Source organism: Haliotis rubra, unplaced genomic scaffold (genome assembly GCF_003918875.1).
Source record: "Haliotis rubra isolate DU_JTF1 unplaced genomic scaffold, ASM391887v1 Scf58, whole genome shotgun sequence".
Classification (NCBI taxonomy): domain Eukaryota; kingdom Metazoa; phylum Mollusca; class Gastropoda; order Lepetellida; family Haliotidae; genus Haliotis; species Haliotis rubra.
The window spans coordinates 2943384-2965255 of NW_025767279.1; the positions used below are offsets into that span (position 1 = coordinate 2943384).

Genomic DNA, 21872 nt, shown 5'->3' on the forward strand with positions numbered 1-21872 from the left:
GAGGAGACGTTGAACTGCCCATCTCAATGCAAATGGCGGTCACACGCGATATTGACTATTCGATTTGACTCCACGTGTGTTTGATCCTTTCTGACTATGTGGCACCCATGAAGGGCCACCTCCTCGTGGTGGGTGCTGGGTAACGCTAAGCGCCCTTCAACCCCCGTTGTGGACCCGGGGGAATATTTGGTCCACCAACCCGTTTGCCGTGGGTTGCGCCCCTGTGTCGTCGGAGGACGGGATTCTGGTGGTTGAGGGCAATAGGATCCTGGAACCGTGTTCCTGTTGCCCAACACACCACTTTGGCCCTTACTTCACCTAGACGGGAGGTAGAACTGGCCCGTTTCTATCCATCGGCTGGTCACGTCAAGCCCTGTTCATGGTGGTTATATTTGCACAATAAATTATGATTGGGTCTTGGGAATTTTTATTTTCAATGTTTAAATTATTAATAACTTTAAATTGCCTAGAGTCCTATGCCAGAAGGCGGTGGCTCATGGGCCAATCTGGTGATGTTGACCTCTGGGTAATGTATGTCTCCAATTTCTTGTCAAGGGCCGAACCAGTCTGGCATTAAATTGGTAGATAAATACAGCTATTCATGTCATATTCTCTGGAGTATAACGCCCCTGTATCCCTGGTGTCAGCATGTTGGATATCCGATGCATATTGACACCGTCCTTGTTGACACTCCATGGTGGGTGGGGAGCAGGGGTGTTGAATCATTTCCTTTCGCCATGGCACTATCACATGCTGGTTCATCTCGTAGTGAAAAGAAAAGACGTTTTGAAGATTTAGATCCAACATCTGTAACAAATTCTTCTGACAGTGATTCTTGGCCACGATTTTTAGTCATTGAGGCTGCAGATTTCCTGCCAATCAAATTAAATCCGTTTGCCATTTCAAAGGCTGTATCTGGTATTTGTGGTGAAGTAAAGAATGCCACCCGTCTTCGTAGTGGTTCACTTCTTGTGGAGTGTCCACGGAAACAGCAATCTGTCAATTTGTTATCCATCAAAACATTTGCCAACATTGAGGTTGCTGTGTCTGTGCACAGAACGTTAAATTCCTGTCGCGGCATCGTTCGTGACAGAGCCAGATGTCTTGCTGACATGAGTGAAGAGGACATTGCCACAGAACTAAAAGAACGAGCAGTGACGGCAGTAAAACGTTTTACAGTCAAGAGAGATGGTGTTATCATTAACACCAATACGTATCTTTTGACGTTTGCTCGGTCTCATATTCCAACATCAATTAAAGCAGGATATTTCAACATGGGAGTGGAGGTGTATGTCCCCAATCCACTCCGGTGTTATAAATGTCAGAAATTTGGCTACGGATCACAGTCTTGTCGTAACTCTCAGACCACCATGAGGAACCAGATTGTCAGAAAGATCACAAGTGCGCAAACTGTGAGGGTCAGCATCCTGCTTCATCCAGGGCATGCCCTGTGTGGCAAAAGGAGTCCAAAATCATGAGACTTAAGTGTGAAAACAATATTTCGTACTTTGAGGCAAAAAAAATGTTATCAGGCCAAACATCAACTCCATCCACTTTCACATATTCTGCTGCAGTTACACAGTCCGTAGCAACGTCCTCTATTTCCTGTCAGATTGACTTGACTTGGGTCAAGTCAGAGAAACCTATCGTGTCAGCTACTGTAACTACGGCTGCAGTCACTCAGTCTCCACCCCCGGTCACTACATCTACGTCGGGAAGCCAAACAGACCGTCTGCCTGGCAATTCATCTCAAACGTCTTCGTCTCAACCATCAAGTGCAAATACAAAGAAAAAGAAAGAAAGGAAACTAAACAAAAACAACCCTACCATCCCTTCAGCAGCATTATGTCTTCAAGAGACTTATCTAAAAAATACTGATAACTTTAATCTGAGACAGTATACTGATTATCACTCCTTTTCTCCTCCAGGAGATAAAGCAACTGGGGGTGCTACCATTTTGGTGCGCCAGGGTATTATTCATAGCCCTGTATCTCTGAATACCAATCTTCAAACTGTAGCTGTTCGGCTGACCTTGCACATTGCTTTGACTCTGTGCAGCTTGTATATCCTTCCTTCTTCTGACATTCGACTGTCAGATCTTCAAAATGTATATGATCAACTTCCGAAGCCATGTCTCATTATGGGCGATCTTAACGGACACAACCCTCTTTGGGGAAGTGCCCACATTAATACTAAAGGTAAAATACTTGAGGATTTCATTTCCGATAACAATTTATGTATTTTTAATGACGATTCAGCCACCTATTTACATCCAACTACGGGAACATATTCTTCCCTGGATTTATCACTTACTGATTCAACCTTATATAATGAATTTGAATAGATGGTACATGATGACCTATGTGGGAGTGATCACTTCCCAACCATTCTCAAAAACATCAACCCTGGTGATGATCCACCTGTATTCAGAAGGAACTTTGCCAGGGCTGACTGGTCATTGTATAAGACTATGTGTGTTGAACACATTACGCATGATCTTTTTAGGAACAGTGAAGATCCTATACAGTCTTTTTCGGATATTTTAAATGACATTGCTGACAAAACAATTCCACAGTCCTCTGCAACTCCACACATACGTAAACCATGGTTTAATAATGAATGTAAACAGGCCAGAAAGTGCAGGAAGAAAGCGGAAAAATATTTTCGCAAACATCCTACAGTCCATAATTTAGACAAAGTTAAAATATCAAATGCCAAGGCTCGACGTGCCTTTAAACAAAATAAGCGTCAGTCTTGGAGGAATTATGTTTCCAAAATAAACTCACGTACACCTATGTCCAAGGTGTGGAACATGGTCCAAAGAATTAAGGGCAAAGGTTCTAAATCTACTGTACACCATCTGAAGGATGGTGATAATCTCTTAACTAATAAAACTGACATAGCAAATAAAATTGGCGAAACTCTTGCCAAACATTCTTCATCATCAAATTATGTCCCTGAATTTTAAAAACACCAGAAACAACAGGAGAAGAAAAGAATAAATTTTAACTCAGACAATGGTGAAGATTATAATGAATTATTTTCACTCCATGAGCTACATAACATTCATCAGAGGAGTGCAACAAAGTTCCACAAAGTACGTGGACAAGTTGTTGGATCGCTGACTTTGTATTTTGCCGATTTGTGGGTGCGAATAATGGATTGGACTAAACCCCTTAAAGTGTATTGGAAATACCAAGTATTAACCAGTCTAGATCCGATTTAGAAATAGTCTTCAACAGCCCATGCTTGTCGTTAGACTACTAGACTCGCTGTCTTGATTGACACACGTTATCGTATCCCAGTTGCGTAGATCGATGCTCATGATGTTGATCACTGGATTGTCCAGACTCGATTATTTACAGACCGCCGAATACTGCTTCACGAGGCGTTAAATATCAAACAAAAGGAATTAAATACTAAGACAGTGTAATATGTAACACTTGTTTCATTTTCACGGTGTATTCATAGCTATCGAAACCCAGCCTTCCATAGACTTGATCAACAGAGATCAAGAGTATTACGTCCCAGCAGAAATGGGATTCACACAGTAATGTCGTGTGTGGAATCGGACCAACAGAAATGACCCTGACCTTGACCAAGTTAATCTTGACCACCACCCAGTGTTGGAATTTGACCTTTTTGTCTGATCAGTATTTTCCATGCATATCTAATCTAATCTGTACGTATTTCTTCAACTCCACCCAGTCACTTGCTATGGTTCTCAATGAAAAACTCATGAAACCGATAGGAAATCAAATGAATTACTTTCCATATTATTTGTTACCGTCAGGGCGCCATGTTGAAGCCGTGACCTTGTGTAAAATGCGTTCACTTGTCACTTCCATGGTGTGAATATGTGTAGTCCGTTTATGCTGTCTCCTGTTTATGATGTGTCCTGTACTGATATCTCACGAGGAGCAGAGCTATTTGCTGTATAAAAGTTGTCAGTTGGTTTCACGAACAGCCGCAGTAGTCTCCCTTGTGCCAGTATAATGAGTGGGCATGTCATGTTAATTCCCCAGCACAATATACTAGTATATGAAATAAGTCTAGACTAGGACAAGTAGCACTCTTCCTTGTGTGTGCAATAATTTTGAACGCTTTGTTCTCTGCACGTACCAGGTTTCCATTGGCGCTACGTGACTAGTGAACAAGGAGAGTTCTCCCTTTTGAGAAAGTTATTACCATACATCTGTGTCTAAATCATTTCCAAACCTTGTGTTCAATGCATCAATTTATTTCGTGATCTAATCCAACATTTATACAGATCAGCTGTCAATAATAACCAGTGTCAGAGGCACAATGAAATGTTCAGAGGTTCCTTCGGCTTGTCTTGAATCTGACACCAGGTGTTTGCATCACTCGTCTACAAAGAAAACACAAGGGCATAAAACGTGGATCTAACGACTCAGGGTGAATGGTATTTTATGCCGTTGTCAGCAATATTTCACAAGAATAGGAAGCAAGAGAAAGCAGCAAATGTGGGGTAAGTATACTACCCAACAAAAGTTTAGACTCACTAGTGTAAATATAGCCACTAACTTCAGTCAACTGTTCTAAACTAGATTTTGCTAAACATTCTATAATGTTTAAAGGGACTGTTTACACATAAACTGATGTACTGTAAAACAAATTCGTAACGTTGAAACAAATATTTTCATGAGTTCAATAAATGATGAAACTCAGTGAAAACTGGCGAATTCTTAACAAAACTTTACACCAAAACGCAGCTGTTCACATCCACGATATTTGCACATGCTTTTAAATAACTGATGCACGATTTGCAGATGGTTCCCTTAAGTTAGTGGAAATATATCTTCGATGTATCCGTATATATAGACATAACATACACTGCACTTCGCAGTACACAAGACACAGACGTCTTGAGAGAAGACACAGTTAAAGGACCCATATCAGATTAGGAACACTTATTGAAGTAACGTTTAATGTTTGGAAAAGAATCTTTTCGATTTTCGTCTTTGATTTCAGTGTTTCTCCGATTCGTTTTCAAGTAAGCACCATTTTATACATTTTTGTAATGTTTTCGTCATATATCATTTTAAGTGCACTTTGTTTTCCCGGATGTTCACATTGTGAATATGCCGGTGAAGGCGTTAATTAGTTCAAGAAAATACACGAAATGAGATACTTTACCTCAGATTCTACAAACGACACTGTATGCAGGACATGTTTTATGTACCGAAAAGTATGCGATGAGAAGAATGTACATGAGGTTTATTGAGAACTTACCGTTAACACAGAGGCGGTTGGTACTTTCACAGTACATTCCTGCAGGGCACTTCTTGACGCACGTGAATTTACTGAAGGACAAAATATATAGCATATTCCCATCTGTAGATCACTCATCTGTGAATTTAGACATGTTATCGTAGATTTGAAACAGCATAATATATAAAATTTGTCTGTTTATTTAAATTAAACATGCGAATCTACTAAACTGTTAAAGAAATAACTTAAGTGTGAGTGAGCAATATTTTAGCAATATTCCAGCAATAGCACGGCATGGGACACCAGAAGTAGGCTTCACACATTGTACCCATGTGGGGAATCGAACCTGGGTCTTCAGCATGACGAGCGGACGCTTTAACCATTAGGCTACCCCACCAACAACCATAACCCCGAATATCAATTACTTAGTTGCAAGAGTGGTGAACTTTCGACTGTCTTGTCATTATTTCGAAACAGCCATTAAAGACTGTGAGAAGCCCATCTGTGGTGTCCCTCGTCCTGGTATCCAACAGGCAATGGCGATGAGGCGATCTTTTGGTCAAATCTAATCTAATCTGTACGTATTTCTTCAACTCCACCCAGTCACTTGCTATGGTTCTCAATGAAAAACTCATGAAACCGATAGGAAATCAAATGAATTACTTTCCATATTATTTGTTACCGTCAGGGCGCCATGTTGAAGCCGTGACCTTGTGTAAAATGCGTTCGCTTGTCACTTCCATGGTGTGAATATGTGTAGTCCGTTTATGCTGTCTCCTGTTTATGATGTGTCCTGTACTGATATCTCACGAGGAGCAGAGCTATTTGCTGTATAAAAGTTGTCAGTTGGTTTCACGAACAGCCGCAGTAGTCTCCCTTGTGCCAGTATAATGAGTGGGCATGTCATGTTAATTCCCCAGCACAATATACTAGTATATGAAATAAGTCTAGACTAGGACAAGTAGCACTCTTCCTTGTGTGTGCAATAATTTTGAACGCTTTGTTCTCTGCACGTACCAGGTTTCCATTGGCGCTACGTGACTAGCGAACAAGGAGAGTTCTCCCTTTTGAGACAGTTATTACCATACATCTGTGTCTAAATCATTTCCATACCTTGTGTTCAATGCATCAATTTATTTCGTGATCTAATCCAACATTTATACAGATCAGCTGTCAATAATAACCAGTGTCAGAGGCACAATGAAATGTTCAGAGGTTCCTTCGGCTTGTCTTGAATCTGACACCCGGTGTTTGCATCACTCGTCTACAAAGAAAACAGAAGGGCATAAAACGTGGATCTAACGACTCAGGGTGAATGGTATTTTATGCCGTTGTCAGCAATATTTCACAAGAATAGGAAGCAAGAGAAAGCAGCAAATGTGGGGTAAGTATACTACCCAACAAAAGTTTAGACTCACTAGTGTAAATATAGCCACTAACTTCAGTCAACTGTTCTAAACTAGATTTTGCTAAACATTCTATAATGTTTAAAGGGACTGTTTACACATAAACTGATGTACTGTAAAACAAATTCGTAACGTTGAAACAAATATTTTCATGAGTTCAATAAATGATGAAACTCAGTGAAAACTGGCGAATTCTTAACAAAACTTTACACCAAAACGCAGCTGTTCACATCCACGATATTTGCACATGCTTTTAAATAACTGATGCACGATTTGCAGATGGTTCCCTTAAGTTAGTGGAAATATATCTTCGATGTACCCGTATATATAGACATAACATACACTGCACTTCGCAGTACACAAGACACAGACGTCTTGAGAGAAGACACAGTTAAAGGACCCATATCAGATTAGGAACACTTATTGAAGTAACGTTTAATGTTTGGAAAAGAATCTTTTCGATTTTCGTCTTTGATTTCAGTGTTTCTCCGATTTGTTTTCAAGTAAGCACCATTTTATACATTTTTGAAATGTTTTCGTCATATATCATTTTAAGTGCACTTTGTTTTCCCGGATGTTCACATTGTGAATATGCCGGTGAAGGCGTTAATTAGTTCAAGAAAATACACGACATTAGATACTTTACCTCAGATTCTACAAACGACACTGTATGCAGGACATGTTTTATGTACCGAAAAGTATGCGATGAGAAGAATGTACATGAGGTTTATTGAGAACTTACCGTTAACACAGAGGCGGTGGGTACTTTCACAGTACATTCCTGCAGGGCACTTCTTGACGCACGTGAATTTACTGAAGGACAAAATATATAGCATATTCCCATCTGTAGATCACTCATCTGTGAATTTAGACATGTTATCGTAGATTTGAAACAGCATAATATATAAAATTTGTCTGTTTATTTAAATTAAACATGCGCATCTACTAAACTGTTAAAGAAATAACTTAAGTGTGAGTGAGCAATATTTAGCAATATTCCAGCAATAGCACGGCACGGAACACCAGAAGTAGGCTTCACACATTGTACCCATGTGGGGAATCGAACCTGGGTCTTCAGCATGACGAGCGGACGCTTTAACCATTAGGCTACCCCACCACCAACCATAACCCCGAATATCAATTACTTAGTTGCAAGAGTGGTGAACTTTCGACTGTCTTGTCATTATTTCGAAACAGCCATTAAAGACTGTGAGAAGCCCATCTGTGGTGTCCCTCGTCCTGGTATCCGACAGGCAATGGCGATGAGGCAATCTTTTGGTCAAATCGTTCACTTGCCACTTCCACAGTTTGCACATGTGAAGTCCATTTTGAAGTCTCGTTCTGATATCTAACGAGAAGCAGAGATATCTGCTGTATTCCTGTCACCCGGTTCCTTCCTCGGAATAATGGCAGAATCCCAGGTCACAGTCCAAACATCCCAGAAAGGAGCACTGGGTCTCACGACAGTTCGGGGGACAACCTGCGGCAAATATTTGGAATAATTAGGGCTGTGCAATATTACCGGTAAACCGGTATATACCGCTACAGTATCTCGCGATACGATTATCGCGATATGGTTCAGATTCTGCTATATATTGGGTCATTCAGACTTAGCTCCCTTTGACTAATCTACCCTTGATTTCCATAGCAATAAAAGGTGCTCTGGTATCAGTGATGTCAGTGATTTTATGTATGTGTAAACCATTTTCATACAGCCATACACAATGGGGACTGGCAGCCTGAAGGTATGGTGTAACAGCAACTAAGAAGATGATGTCGCACACAGAGAGCTATTATGAACTTATGATGTACGCACATGGACAGAAACCTTCCAGTCAATATGTCACAATATGTACTGCAATATCTCTTAAATTATAGCAATATATCGCAATATGTGAATCAGAGCAATATCCAGCCCTAGGAATAATAATGGCGAAGTGAGTTTCAGCGATTTACTGGTTGTTGCGTTTCTAACTAAAGGGCAAAGTACTCGTATAAAAAAAAGATTAAAGTGGCTTGATGTGAATGTTTGAAGCAAGTACTGAGGTAACTCTGCAAACATTTCTGACAAGGAACGTACACGACGAGACACCTTAATACAACTGTGTGGATAGATGTTTTCATAAAACCATGACTTGTAATCATATCCATTCAATGTCTGCTGAAGTCGAAAATTAACAATACAAATTTGAAAAAACGGCCCGACACAAATTCTACTTGCCACGAGCCAACGGGAAACGGCCTATCTCGTACACTTGTTATCATTGCTATAATTACGTTCTATGATTTGAAACCCAGTAAAAATGTTGATGTACAAAATAGAGCAATGTTCTTCTGATAGATCTTGCACAGGAATAACTGCAACTCAGCTGTATATTTCCTATGAATATAAAGTGTAATTAGAACGGGACATCTTATCACTACGATTGTCCAGTTTGAAATTTGTACAGGGATACAGGGCAACGTGCTTACGTAATTTGTAAAGTAAAGGCAACGGCAGGAGCGCACATGTCAACTTTTGAGGATTTGATTAGAATGGGAAACAAACAAACATATACTTACTGTCACCGAACCTCACCCCTGTGATGACAGCAATGGTGAGCGCAGCCAAAACTACGAAAAGCAGTAACTTCGCCATTATCGCTGGAAGCTTGTCACAGAATGAGTCTTTACATTTCGCAAGCCATTTATGTACCCGTGTATGGGGAGCACCCTCTCAAAAATTCAGATACTATGGGGTGCTGAAAGGGACACATTTGTTGGGTGTATTGCATCGTAGAAAGTAGGGATCAAGCGTATGCATGTTTTCTGTTGGTGGTCTGTCTATCAAAGTTGAATGTCTGAAATTTTCTTTGTGATATGATTGCATAATGTATTGCCATTTTGTGTTGGTCATCCTTATTGTACAATCCTCACACCGTTTCACAAAACGTTCCCAGCGCTACGATTATCATACGCATGAAGATTAAACATTCGTAGCTATGCCTCTTTGTGATACACTGGAATTTGGGTAAGTGTTAGGCGTCTTGGAGTAAGTTGCTTTTGGTACATGCAGTACGTGGTGGTGTTGTGAGGCTGTGAGGGTTGAAGAAACGGCTGTGACGGGAATGTTTCTGTCCATGCAAGTATCTATGGCTATCATGTCGTTTTGTTAAATACGTCATGAAAGCATAATGCCTCGCCTTGGGTTTGTGGTCTTATTTGACAAGTCGGATAATGTCACATTCTCAACTTCAGAGAGAACTGCTATGTATTAGAAAGAAACCCGGAGTTCTGAAACTGTTTCCACGTGCACAGGTCAAGATCCGGAAATTGGTCCCTACAGGATTCCATACGATAAGGTTTACACTGCTCCGTATAGGTGCAGATCATTCATCATCAAGTACCTATCAGATATCGCCTGGTTTTAATCCTTTATTGAATCCTTTCAGAGTATATAAACAAGACACGATTCAGTCACCAGTTAAGCAAAACACAATATGTAGGTAATCGGTAATGTAAATACTGACTGTTATAAACCAATCACGAGCGAATATAAGAACTGAGTAAATCGTGTTAGGCAGAAAGAATCCCGAGAGAACGAAGAGAGCATATCAATAACCTAATTACTTGTGTACACCCCTTTCCCCTTTCCCCGCTCACACAAACACACAGGTAGGGATACAAACGGACGCACAAACATAATAACCTCTCTATCACCTGTTGATTCCCAAGTTGAAACGAAAATATAGCCAGGAATCAGTCCGTACAAAGCGTAGGTGCGAAACAAACAAACAAACAAAATGGCAATGTGATATTATTAACAAATGTATCCTAAAATTAACTAAGTTTACAAATGAAGACAAATCACTACAAAGGTATGGCAGTGGTAGTACAAAGTAGAGTGGCAGTATATTCAGAGCCAGTATATTACAAATTGAGTGATGATAGCAATAAAGTCAGAGGTGGTAATATCCACCTTACTGCAACAATGGTGAAGTTTTAAACATAATTGAGTATCCAGGGTAAATATGATCTCCACACAATTCCTGGTCTTCTTGTAACTTGAGATGAAATGTGAGATGAGTGGCAAGAGTTAACTCTCCAGAAGATTCTGCTACTCCCTGGGTCAGAATATAGTGGAACCGCCTATACGGTGGTAGTACCCTGTAGTACCTCCCAGAACTCTGTCTACATAAAACACACCACAACCCCTCACTGACCATCCACATAAACAGTATACTACTCTTGGAACAATGTTACACAATGAATGACACTGCCACATAACACCTTCCCCTCTCTCTCTCTTCCTCACTCTCCTTTGTTTAAGTGTCCCTCTCTCTCTTCCTCCGTCTTTGTCTATCTCCTCGTTCTCTTCCTCTCTCTCTCTCTCTTCCTCTCTCTCCTTTGTTTAAGTATCTCTCTCTCTCTTCCCCTCTCTCTCTCTCCTCCTCCGTCTTTGTCTATCTCCTCGCTCTCTTCCTCTTTGTTTCTCTTCCTCGCTCTCCTTCTTTGTTTAAGTGTCCCCCTCTCTCTTCCTCCTTCTTTGTCTATCTCCTCGCTCTCTCCCCCTCTCTCTCTCTTCCGCACTCTCCTTCGTTTAAGTGTCCCTCTCTCTCTTCCTCCGTCTTTGTCTATCTCCTCGCTCTCTTCCTCTCTCTCTCTCTTCCTCACTCTCCTTCGTTTAAGTGTCCCTCTCTCTCTTCCTCCGTCTTTGTCTATTTCCTCGCTCTCTTCTCTCTCTCTTCCTCTCTCTCCTTTGTTTAAGTGTCCATCTCTCTCTTCCTCCGTCTTTGTCTATCTCCTCGCTCTCTTCCTCTCTCTTCCTCACTCCTTTGTTTAAGTGTCCCTCTCTCTCTTCCTCCGTCTTTGTCTATCTCCTCGCTCTCTTCCTCTCTCTCTCTTCCTCTCTCTCCTTTGTTTAAGTGTCCCTCTCTCTCTTCCTCTCTCTCTTTCTCCGTCTTTGTCTATCTCCTCGCTCTCTTCCTCTTTGTTTCTCTTCCTCACTCTCCTTCTTTGTTTAAGTGTCCCTCTCTCTCTTCCTCCGTCTTTGTCTATCTCCTCTCTCTCTTCCTCTCTCTTCCTCACTCTCCTTCTTTGTTTAAGTGTCCCTCTCTCTTCCTCCGTCTTTGTCTATCTCCTCGCTCTCTTTCTTTCTCTCTTTCTCTTCCTCTCTCTCCTTTTTAAGTGTCCCTCTCTCTTCCTCCGTCTTTGTCTATCTCCACCACACAAAATGACTGTATTAGCCAAATTTACTAACGTCAGGAAATACTCGTTTCATCCGGCGGCCATATGAACAACGTGTGAAATCTACGTATCATCTGGCCGTCAGATTTACACACGTTTAAAAGGGTGTTAAAATAAACGAACATTCGACTCTGCATTTACATGTATTTCACAAGTGTGTAAATCTGGCCATTGTTTTCATGTGTTTCCTTACATGTGTAACATATGTAAATGCTGTGATTGTAGGACATGCATTTCAATACCCTTGAAATCTCGTATAACCAGGGTTAGGTTTGTCATATATTTTATACATGCGTAAATGGTTGGAAATGTGTAAGTATAGTGTTACAAGATTAGCACTACTTTAACATGTATTTCAATGGTGCTGTAATGTAACTGTCACATAGGGTTCGTTAGCGCGTCCGACCACGCCATAATGTACTGAGATAATTAGTAACACATGGTGAAGTGATACCCATGACTGAGCACCACTAATAACGTGTGTGTCTTTCTTGACATACACATGGTGTCTGTTTAAAAGGTTCAAATATCGGGTCTATGGGCCAGAGCGATATGTATGTTAGGGAGCGTGTGTGTGCGAGGGAGAGGGTGTGGCATGGGGTAGGCCAAGGGTGGGGTGGTGGCGGTGGCGGTGGTCGGTGTTGGGGTACTGATAAGTCTTTCTGACCAATAGGTAATATCATTTATACTTTTTGTAATGGAAATTACATAACAGTTTAAATAACTGACCTTAGGTACACTTCTTATATATGCTATACAAGGAGACACTGCTAATTACAATAAAACACAGATCTAGACGAATGTGTTCACACAGACATGAACCGGTAGGTCCCTAATTTTAGTGCTCACTTGTATGAGTTATCCGACTGATCATAACTGAACAAACTTCATTATCTATACTTTCATAAAAGATGATTACAATGTATTAATGATTCCCGGTGTAAATTACTTTTGTAAATGTGTGAACATGCACATACTTGGTGTGACCTCTTTTTGATTCGGAATACAGGTATTATTCCATACGGACGTTTTCTCCAATTTCAGTTACCCGACGGAATAAAATGTAGACATATTTTGTTTCCACCTCTTGGGTAGACTAAAGAAAATTGTAGTGATTGCAATTAGCTCATAATTTTTATATTAGACCTATTTTGTTTCCATCTCTTGGGCAGACTTTAGGAAATTGTAGTGATTGCAATTAGCTCATAACTAAGCAGTTTCGATAATTATTGAAGCTTACTACCTGACAGCATTATGTTGCTCATGCGTTTTTTTTGCTTTTGCTTTTTGCTGTCTAATTTGTTATACATTATATAATCATGTTAATCATTTTGGTATCTCAATATCATGGAATATAATATGTACTTATAAATCTATCAAAGTACCGAAACGTATTATCTGTATGCTTTACTGTTATTTGGTGAAACTGTTAAAAGTACCTTCGTACAGAATTTCGTGGAAACAGAAACTGAAAGTTACTAGATCAATGAAAAACTAAATTGGATAAAGATCGCAAACAATCATTATTTATATTCCACTTTTTAAATTATCAGTGTGCAGATCATGTCACTAACATAAAAACTGAAGGATATATGGTGACAAAACTGGGTTCAATCTTGAATGTATAATAAATGTACCAACAGTATCAATGAATGATGGGGTACACTCGTGGCTAAAGCGTTCGCCTGTCAGGTTAAAAATCGGTGTTTGATTCCCGACAAAGGCACATTAAGACTGAAAATATATTATTTTGATAAAAGTAAAGATCTTAATTTCAATTGATAAAAAGAGACGAAGTAATTTGGAAGATTCACCGACTAACAACATCTATATTGGGGCTACAGGTGCAGGAAGCATCTTCAATTATAAAATCACATTCCACAAATATCAGATAAAGGTTTAAATGACGAGCATATTTATTGGTACCTTGCCAAGCTCTGTCCTCTCCCAATGCAGTATAACCAGAGTGCTGTGGTCACTACCTCCGGTGGTCAAATTCAGCAATCCCATTACTTTACAGTATTTTCTTACAGTTGTTACAGTGACTAAGTCAGGACAGCCATCGTCCAAATATTTAAAAAGTCCAAAACTATGTACTCAAGACATGTGAGACTTTATTGTAATACATAAATGACGCTAAGCTGTATTTTTAATCACTACTGTACATCCTTATCACTACCGCATTGTAAATTGACTTGTCAGCCCATTAATTATTGTATAAGACATTTATAACCTCCATTGGTAATCCCCCTTGGCCGTGTCTGCCATCACATCAACTGGTCAAGGAAGTACTATTGTTTTTCTGTCTGTCCATTGATGAGTCGTCGCCTGACCATTGTTGTCAAAAACTGTATATATACTTAGTATGCTCACATCTAGACAGCGAAGGAGTACGAGTGCCGTATTTGGACTGTCTGTTGGGACGACCACGAGCAGGATAATGCCGCTCGTTGGAAACGCCCTGTGGTTGAGCAGGTACTCCGCTCTCCCACATGTATGTCTTGTGCATTTGTTTGTCATGTACTAAAGAAGTTTGAACTCAACTATGCCTTCGTCTTCATCAACGCACACTTCATCTTAATTATGAGCTAATTCCCCAGTTGACGCGTACACCACGCGTTGACAAATTGGTGGAGAATCCGGGTAGAGTAACTTTTTAGTTTACTCCCGATCTTGGAAACCTCTCTATGTGCCTACCATTAACATTGTGTATCAAGGATGATTCCCCAAGTTCTACATCTACCTGAAGAGATTTCAAGCGTCTTGATCAACATGGATCCTCAACGCCGCCATCTTGAATGGAGCATCATACAGAAACCACCTGATGGACAACCTACAAGTTAAGGATGAAACAGCAACATACCACAGTCCAAGCAAGTACATGTGTCTCTCCCACAGAGATCTGATCACAGCCATCATTATGGAGATCCTGTATTCATACAGAAAATACCTCAAGGACTTCTTCAAGATGGACATTGTGTACAACAGAACTCATCAGGACTTACTTATCTGTGTGTTCTCAAATGGACTCCGTTCAGGATATACAATGTGTTATTGTTGATAAGTGCAACCAGGTATGTTAGATCACAGACCAGTACATTACTATCTTCTTATCTATACCATAATGTATTAAGTGCATATGAAAAATGTGCACCAAATTACTTCTGTAAAATGATGTCAGAATAGGGATATTTTTGGGTCCAGCCACCCACAAACATACATGTATTTATTCATGTGTCAGTATTAAGAAGACATTGACAGCGAAGTAATATTCAGCATTTTAGAGTTTTGAAGTCAGAGTAGGATTATTGTTATTTTTTCTCTCATTGGGCATATCACCCACAATATATGGGCAAGCTCTGTCAACGAAACAGGAATAGCGGATTCTTAATATTTATGCATGTGACCTTTGACCGATTCCAAAACGAGGTTATACCCGCAAATATGGCAGCTGATCACTGCTCTGTACCTCAGTGTACATCTGATGCGAGATACAACAATTCACTTTCGTTTCACACATTTCCGAAGGCTGAAGATGTGCGAAGGAGATGGATAATTGCCATTCGTCGGGACGAAGGACCCTTCTTTACGGTAGGTTAAAATTTTCATTCAGGATTTTCGAAATTAAATCTCGAGAATTTGAGTCGTCCAAACAGCAACGAATATATTATCGGAGCTGCAGTTGTCAAACAGATTATAAGACAAAAAGATATTTTGTCTCAAACAACTACATGATAGCATTTTGCATGTCAAATTTGTTTTCAACTATCCTTTCGTGTTACTAAATTACCAGGACGATTGCATACATTAGCCTTTCGTGGTCCTATTTGAAACAATGGCAGATGGACCCAGGAAGAATTATTATAGAATCACTTATATACACAACTATTTATTGTAACTATTAAAAAAAAGAGATATTTTTTAAATCTTGGAGCTCAAAATCTAAAATGACAGTAGACTTATTTTAATTTCACTTGTATTTAGATCACCAGGAAGAGTGTTGTTTGCTCGAAGCATTTCCGGCCTGAGGACTACAAGTACACACCGGTAAGGAAGACCCTCAAGCAAGGATCTGTGCCATCCATATTTCCTTGGAACTTGGAAAATATGAAGTCCAGAAAAGCACCAGCCATCCGTCATCCACTGATGCCAAAACAAGTTATTTCATGGGAAAGGTCAGTTTAAGAGTTAAAAACAAATTGGTAGATGTGTAAGCACTACTTCAGTTCAAATGCTATTTAACTAAAGATGTCTTTCTTTTTTGTGGTATCCATTAATTTAAAGTATTTCCATCTAATTAAATTTCAGATGAAGGATTCATAATCACTGATGACCCTCATACCTCATCATAATATTTAGAAATGAATAAATGTTGAAGTATACAAACATTTTGATTTCCACTGAAAGTAAATTCTTTATTTTTTCAGTTCTGAAAATGCAAACTCCATGTCAGATTGTGACCCTCATGCTGAAGGTGAGCACCAGTTGTCAGCTCAGACCCAGACAGATATCAGTCTGTTTGATTCACAGGTGCTTCTAAAAAGAATTCAAGAGCTTGAGGAGGAGAAAGATTTGTTAAAAGAACAGCTCACCCTTGAGACACTAGAAAAAAAATGGTCATATCCAAACATTTCCAATTTGGAAATATCATATATCCAAACATTTCCAAAATTGGAAATATGAGCTATCCAAAGCCTTGGAAATCTTTTGGATATATAGGAAGGATTTTACTGCTGCTTCGTTCAGTTCCTCCTTCAAAGGATCCCCATGAGCGTGTACGTTTAACGATATCATACATATTTTGTTCTGTTATAGTTCTTACTGTTGATCTACATAATGCATTTTGCATTTGACAAAATTTATTCATGGCGATTGCATGAATATGCCATCTTTTTGAGCTATCTATTTGTGCTTTATATTAATGTAACTGCATCTGACACGTGAAGAGATACTTCTTTTGAAAGTTGTGATCATGTTTAAAATAGGTGTTTTCTACTCGTCCTTCAACTAGGAACCAATCCTTTATATTAGTATAACTTCACTCATCTTCATCTTTCTTATTGTCAGTGTCAAAAATGTATATTGTCTGTTATATTTGCCCCAAGTAAAGGTACAATTTTCCAAAATACCGTTTTAAATGTATATTTTACTTGTTATCCACAAAAGCGGAAATATTTTTCCCAATTTGTATAAACACGAATTACATAGACCTACTTTACATCATGGATTAATTATAAGCCCTCTGTCTGCCAGGACAAGGTTTATTACATGTCATGAAAGTGAACCTTTGTCAGGGAATAATGGGCTTATTGTGGTAGAATATACATTTAATTGGTACCCTCTAATTAGCACCTGCCACAAGAGGTGGACATTTTTAGTGGTGTATCATTGCGTAAAAAACAGTCAACTAACCATGAAATGTTGTTTTAAGACTGTGGGCTAATTTGGGTTTGTGGTCAGAGACTGTGTGGTACATGCCGGGAAGGCTGAAATTGATGACCGGCCACATGCAAAAATGTAAATATGACTATTGACGGTGAGGACACATTTCAAGAATGTTTTGTGCATGGGCTTGTCTGTCACACTAGTACTCGAGTGTAAGACTTATCACCAGGTTTAGTTCATATATCTAAGATATATGTTTGTGCAAATGGCAACAAACTTCAACATTATCATTATTATTGTTTTAAAGATATAGGTTTATTATTATGTGTAATTATTGTATGTAAAATACCTATTAGCCTATTATATTGTGCTAATTATAGAAATAACCTAAATCACGATGCTTCTCGGTTTTGGGGTAGGAGCGTGTGCAGTTCAGTCTAGAATATTTTACCCATATATGATAATACAATATAGAAACCGGCTATAGATTGCCAACAACTGTAGATATAACACCATACTTGGGACCATGAGGACTTACAGTTCATTTGCTTCCTGCATGGCCCCTTGCTGGATTTACACTATCCCTTCAGCCGTTAGCAATTGAATATTCGAGTAAAAGTTGTTTACACAGAATATATACATATCACATATATATAATACATAATAATAAATAATATCTCTGTTCAATGGTTTAATTATTTCAATCGATAATTGGTTTACTTATCTAAAGATACTAACAAACCTTTGTTCGATATCTGAGATCTGACTTGCCAAAGAGTCCACCCATTCCTGTTTTGTTGTATGTTTCATACATCATTATAATAACTGACTGTATGTTTACAATACACAAACTATACACGACAGTTCAAACATTCGAAACAGCCGAAACACAACCTACCCATTGGTTAACGATATAACCAATCTCTGTTCATTCTGCTGAGTCACCAAATGTTCCTTCAGAAATTTAGGCCACGTCCCATCACCTGTCACCTGTCCTTCCTATGTGACAGGTATATCATAAAACGATTGGTCATACATAACAAATGATCAACCACTGTAATGAGCAATTGAGATAGTAAGGAGTCTTTCAGGAACGTGATCCAATCCCATCACATGACGCTTTGTATCAAGCGTTCACTCTGACTTAGCCAGAGTCCCACCTAAAAGGTCTTGTTGAAACAACATTGCACTATGGCTAGGTGAGAGATGCGAGCCAGGTAATTAGCACTAGCCACCGAAGCGTGAGCCTTTGTTCAAGGGCTATAGTCTATATTATATCTACAGTGTGACAAGATTAAAGAAATATGCGAGTGTGCGTTTTGTAATAATTGTAAAATCAAAATTTGGTTTTAACATATATATTTATGTGTCTCCAGACAAAATAACATTTATGCGATTAACACGATTACAAAAGTACATGACATCATCTGGGTAATACCATACTGAGCATCAATAATACATATCAGTGTACATGTATCTCCCTTAAACACATTTCATGAACCACAAATATCACTAACTGAGCATTTTGTTAAAACAAACTATAACTCATATGGACGAAGTGTTATCAGAACTCTAACTCCAGTCAGCCAAACCCCACTCTGGCTTTGTGAGAGACCAGTTTTACAGAATCTGGCTAAGTGAGAGGACACCGTATCAAGTCAAGACAAGGAAAATGTATATGCATGGTAATATATGGTTGCAGTGATGAAACAAAGTGACAAAGTATGAATCTGTTCCATCTTACTTCATATTCATATTGGTACTGTCCTTGAGATATATGCAATATTAATAGATGTTTTGTAAAATTAAACCTCACGCAAAGGTATGAGAGAGACAGTTTGTTTATGTATGTCTCGTGTCTTACATACAAGAAATACACACAAATGTTAATTACACATAAATGTTCGATTCGCCAAAGGTCTACGGGAGAAACTTGCAATAAAATTACATATAACGTTGCAATATATGACAGCACACCTGCTATCTTTCAACATATACCTTTACGACACAGTTGAACAATCAAGACTTGTTTGAATGACTAGACAGTTTCCTGTTTAATCCCCTAGGTGTGTAGAACACTAATTAGTCTCACCACAGCGAGCCAGGCAATCAGTGAGGGGCTCCAGGTGTTGGAGCAGTGAAGCGACTCTCTGGCTTAATGAGTTCATGGTGGCAACACCAAATATATTATGTCATGAAACATCAAATTTCAACTCCAATCATGCCTGTTAAAACACACACTAGCCTTTTTTATCATAAGACTTTGAAGGTAATAACCCCAATCTCATTACGGTGCTTTTACAAACAGGGAAATAGTGTACATTCTCCAATTAACACCTGTCGCAAACATTTGTGTTCATTAACGGTGTTATGCAACGGGTGTATTCACGAAATCTCATGCACTTTAACAGTAGATTTGTTGTGTTGTCAAAGATGCGAGGTTTGACAAATACTCAAATGAATTTCCTTTTTAATAAATCACAGTGTAACTAAATTAATGTGACCATTTACAAGAATCATGTTACATGTTTCATTTTATATCAAATTAATTTCCATAGAAACCAGGACACAAAGTCACAGATGATTCCACAGACAGGCATACATTTGGAAGATAAGCATAACATAAGCAAGCAAATGATACATATAACTTTAATAGAAATTTCACGAATCTCACTAATTGAGCTTTTTGTTGAAACAAACTATGAGACCAGTTTTTACAGAATCTGACTTAGTGAGAGGACACCGGGTGAAAGAGGAGATGTCCAAGCCAACAATGTCACAAGTGGACTCTCATTTGTCCTTTTATGTTAAACATGCATAAATCGATAAATTGCTAATAATACATAAAACATAATATACATAACTGTGTATGTCACAATAATCAATGTCCCTGTGGCTTGTTATTAGAAGTTGGAAGTCAGATATGGCATGTCGGACATCCAAAAGTGAAACTCTGTATTTACGTTTATTTAATGATTGTTGTATTTGATATGCCATTCATATGATAGTTCATATGACGCCACATGCTTCAATTGAATTATGTATTACAAATTGTGTGGGACCGGTGTTCATATAAAGTGTAAAATTGTTCAAATTCATTTTTATGAATAATAATAAAAACGAAACAAAAAAGCCCCACCCCCTGAATACATGGAGATGTTTGGAGTTGTATGGAGAACTGCAATATAATTACTAAACAAAAAACATTCCCTCAGTTGTGAAGGCCGTGCGATATTGGTATAAACAATCAAACAAGCCCAGTGGACCAAGCCTCATAATCCATGACATACCCTTAAATAAACAACGTGCCTGACTGGCAAACAACGATACCATTTGTATGACATATATTTCTTTACTTGCTCCACAAATTGTTGTATGCACTGCCCATTGTATTTCTTCCAACAAATACAGTACGGACATTCGTTAAGATTTGAGATGCGTTCACAAGGTGTGTATGCTAGTAAATTTAAGAATCATGAGAAGAGGGTTTTAATTAGTGACATCCGGACTGTTTCGAAATACAGTAACAGGTTATTCAAGCCAGATGAAACCAGCAGAAAGTTGGAGAAGCTGCAGATGGGAGGAGCAACTCATATGTAATTGGATGAACTCATAGTTCTGAATATATATATGAACACCCGATAGGAAAATGCAGTCCATTATCGCACATCAATATACTGAATTTTGTGCTATCGTAAATTTGAGATTTTGCATCTACGAAGCCGTCCAGAATGTCTGTCAGCGATATCTCTTTAGAAGACGCTATCAGCTCAGGTAAGTATATTATTGATTACACAAGATATCAGTAAGGCAATCCTGATGATGCAATGTGCTCCTTCAACAGTACAGTTGTTGAGAAATGTTACACTCAAGACTACCATACCAAATAATGACTATTTAGTATATTGAATCACAATTTGAAAACAAAAGTAACAGACCGACTAATTGGCTGTTCAAACCTTTAATGGATGACATAAAAGTTCTCCCTGGGGCTTGTCAGGATAGCAGGTTGAATATACTCCCTAATTAACACCGGCTATTTTTCTGTGGGACTGTACAGTGGCCAGAACGGTAAACCAAAGATCTGTATGTCGAATTGATATTTCAAAATATGTCCTATCCCTATTTTGAATCGGAGACAGTACATTATCTTGTATGCTATGTTTGTGTTCCAGGGAGTGAATACCAAATAGACACAGACCAAACTAGTACGACAGACTCTGCCAAAGGCAACCAGGTAATTACGGTGTCACAACTGCATATTCTTAACATGGTCAAATGCTACTTCTACCATGTATTACTTACTGTACTTACTGTCAGTGAAATCAAACCTCATTCTATCTCAACTAATGATAATCTTAATGTCCTGAAATAAAGGGAAACATATATTCCGACTTCTCTGTCCAGACAACAGCAAACGTGTTCACTTTTTCTATCTGAGTCGATGAAAGAAAACTTGTGAAGGTATGACCAATATCCATTGTTTATTTCATTATCATGGTTCAAAATGTTGTATAAGAATGCAACTGAATTTTCAGAAATCCGGTCACCAATCACGTCCGCGAGCGACAAGAATGAAAATCAGACAACAGCGAGCAGCGGTGCCGTTCACGTCTACTCCTA

General features: G+C 38.9%; 1 protein-coding gene and 1 long non-coding RNA gene across 2 annotated transcripts; both read right to left on the reverse strand.

Annotated features, from left to right (window-relative positions):
• Positions 1-4224: 4224 nt before the first annotated feature.
• On the reverse strand, positions 4225-5325 carry LOC124254679. Its single transcript, XR_006892520.1, has 2 exons — positions 5254-5325; positions 4225-4369 (listed from the first exon to the last, which is right to left on the reverse strand). It is a non-coding gene; the product is annotated as an uncharacterized LOC124254679 (long non-coding RNA).
• A 1026-nt stretch (positions 5326-6351) lies between these two features.
• LOC124254711 (proprotein convertase subtilisin/kexin type 6-like) lies at positions 6352-9319 on the reverse strand. Its single transcript, XM_046688557.1, has 4 exons — positions 9201-9319; positions 8025-8118; positions 7381-7451; positions 6352-6496 (listed from the first exon to the last, which is right to left on the reverse strand). The coding sequence occupies exons 1-4, from the start codon at positions 9274-9276 to the stop codon at positions 6489-6491; spliced, it is 249 nt and encodes an 82-aa protein (XP_046544513.1). The 5' UTR covers positions 9277-9319; the 3' UTR covers positions 6352-6488.
• Between the last annotated feature and the right edge of the window lie 12553 nt (positions 9320-21872).

Excerpts from the sequence above, each read along its gene's own strand:
- LOC124254711 (XM_046688557.1), bottom strand. The coding sequence starts at position 9,276 with ATGGCGAAGTTACTGCTTTTCGTAGTTTTGGCTGCGCTCACCATTGCT. Across the intron at positions 8,119-9,200 it reads AGGGGTGAGGTTCGGTGACA|GTTGTCCCCCGAACTGTCGT; the intron begins GTAAGTATATGT and ends TATTTGCCGCAG. Across the intron at positions 7,452-8,024 it reads TATTCCGAGGAAGGAACCGG|TAAATTCACGTGCGTCAAGA; the intron begins GTGACAGGAATA and ends TTTGTCCTTCAG.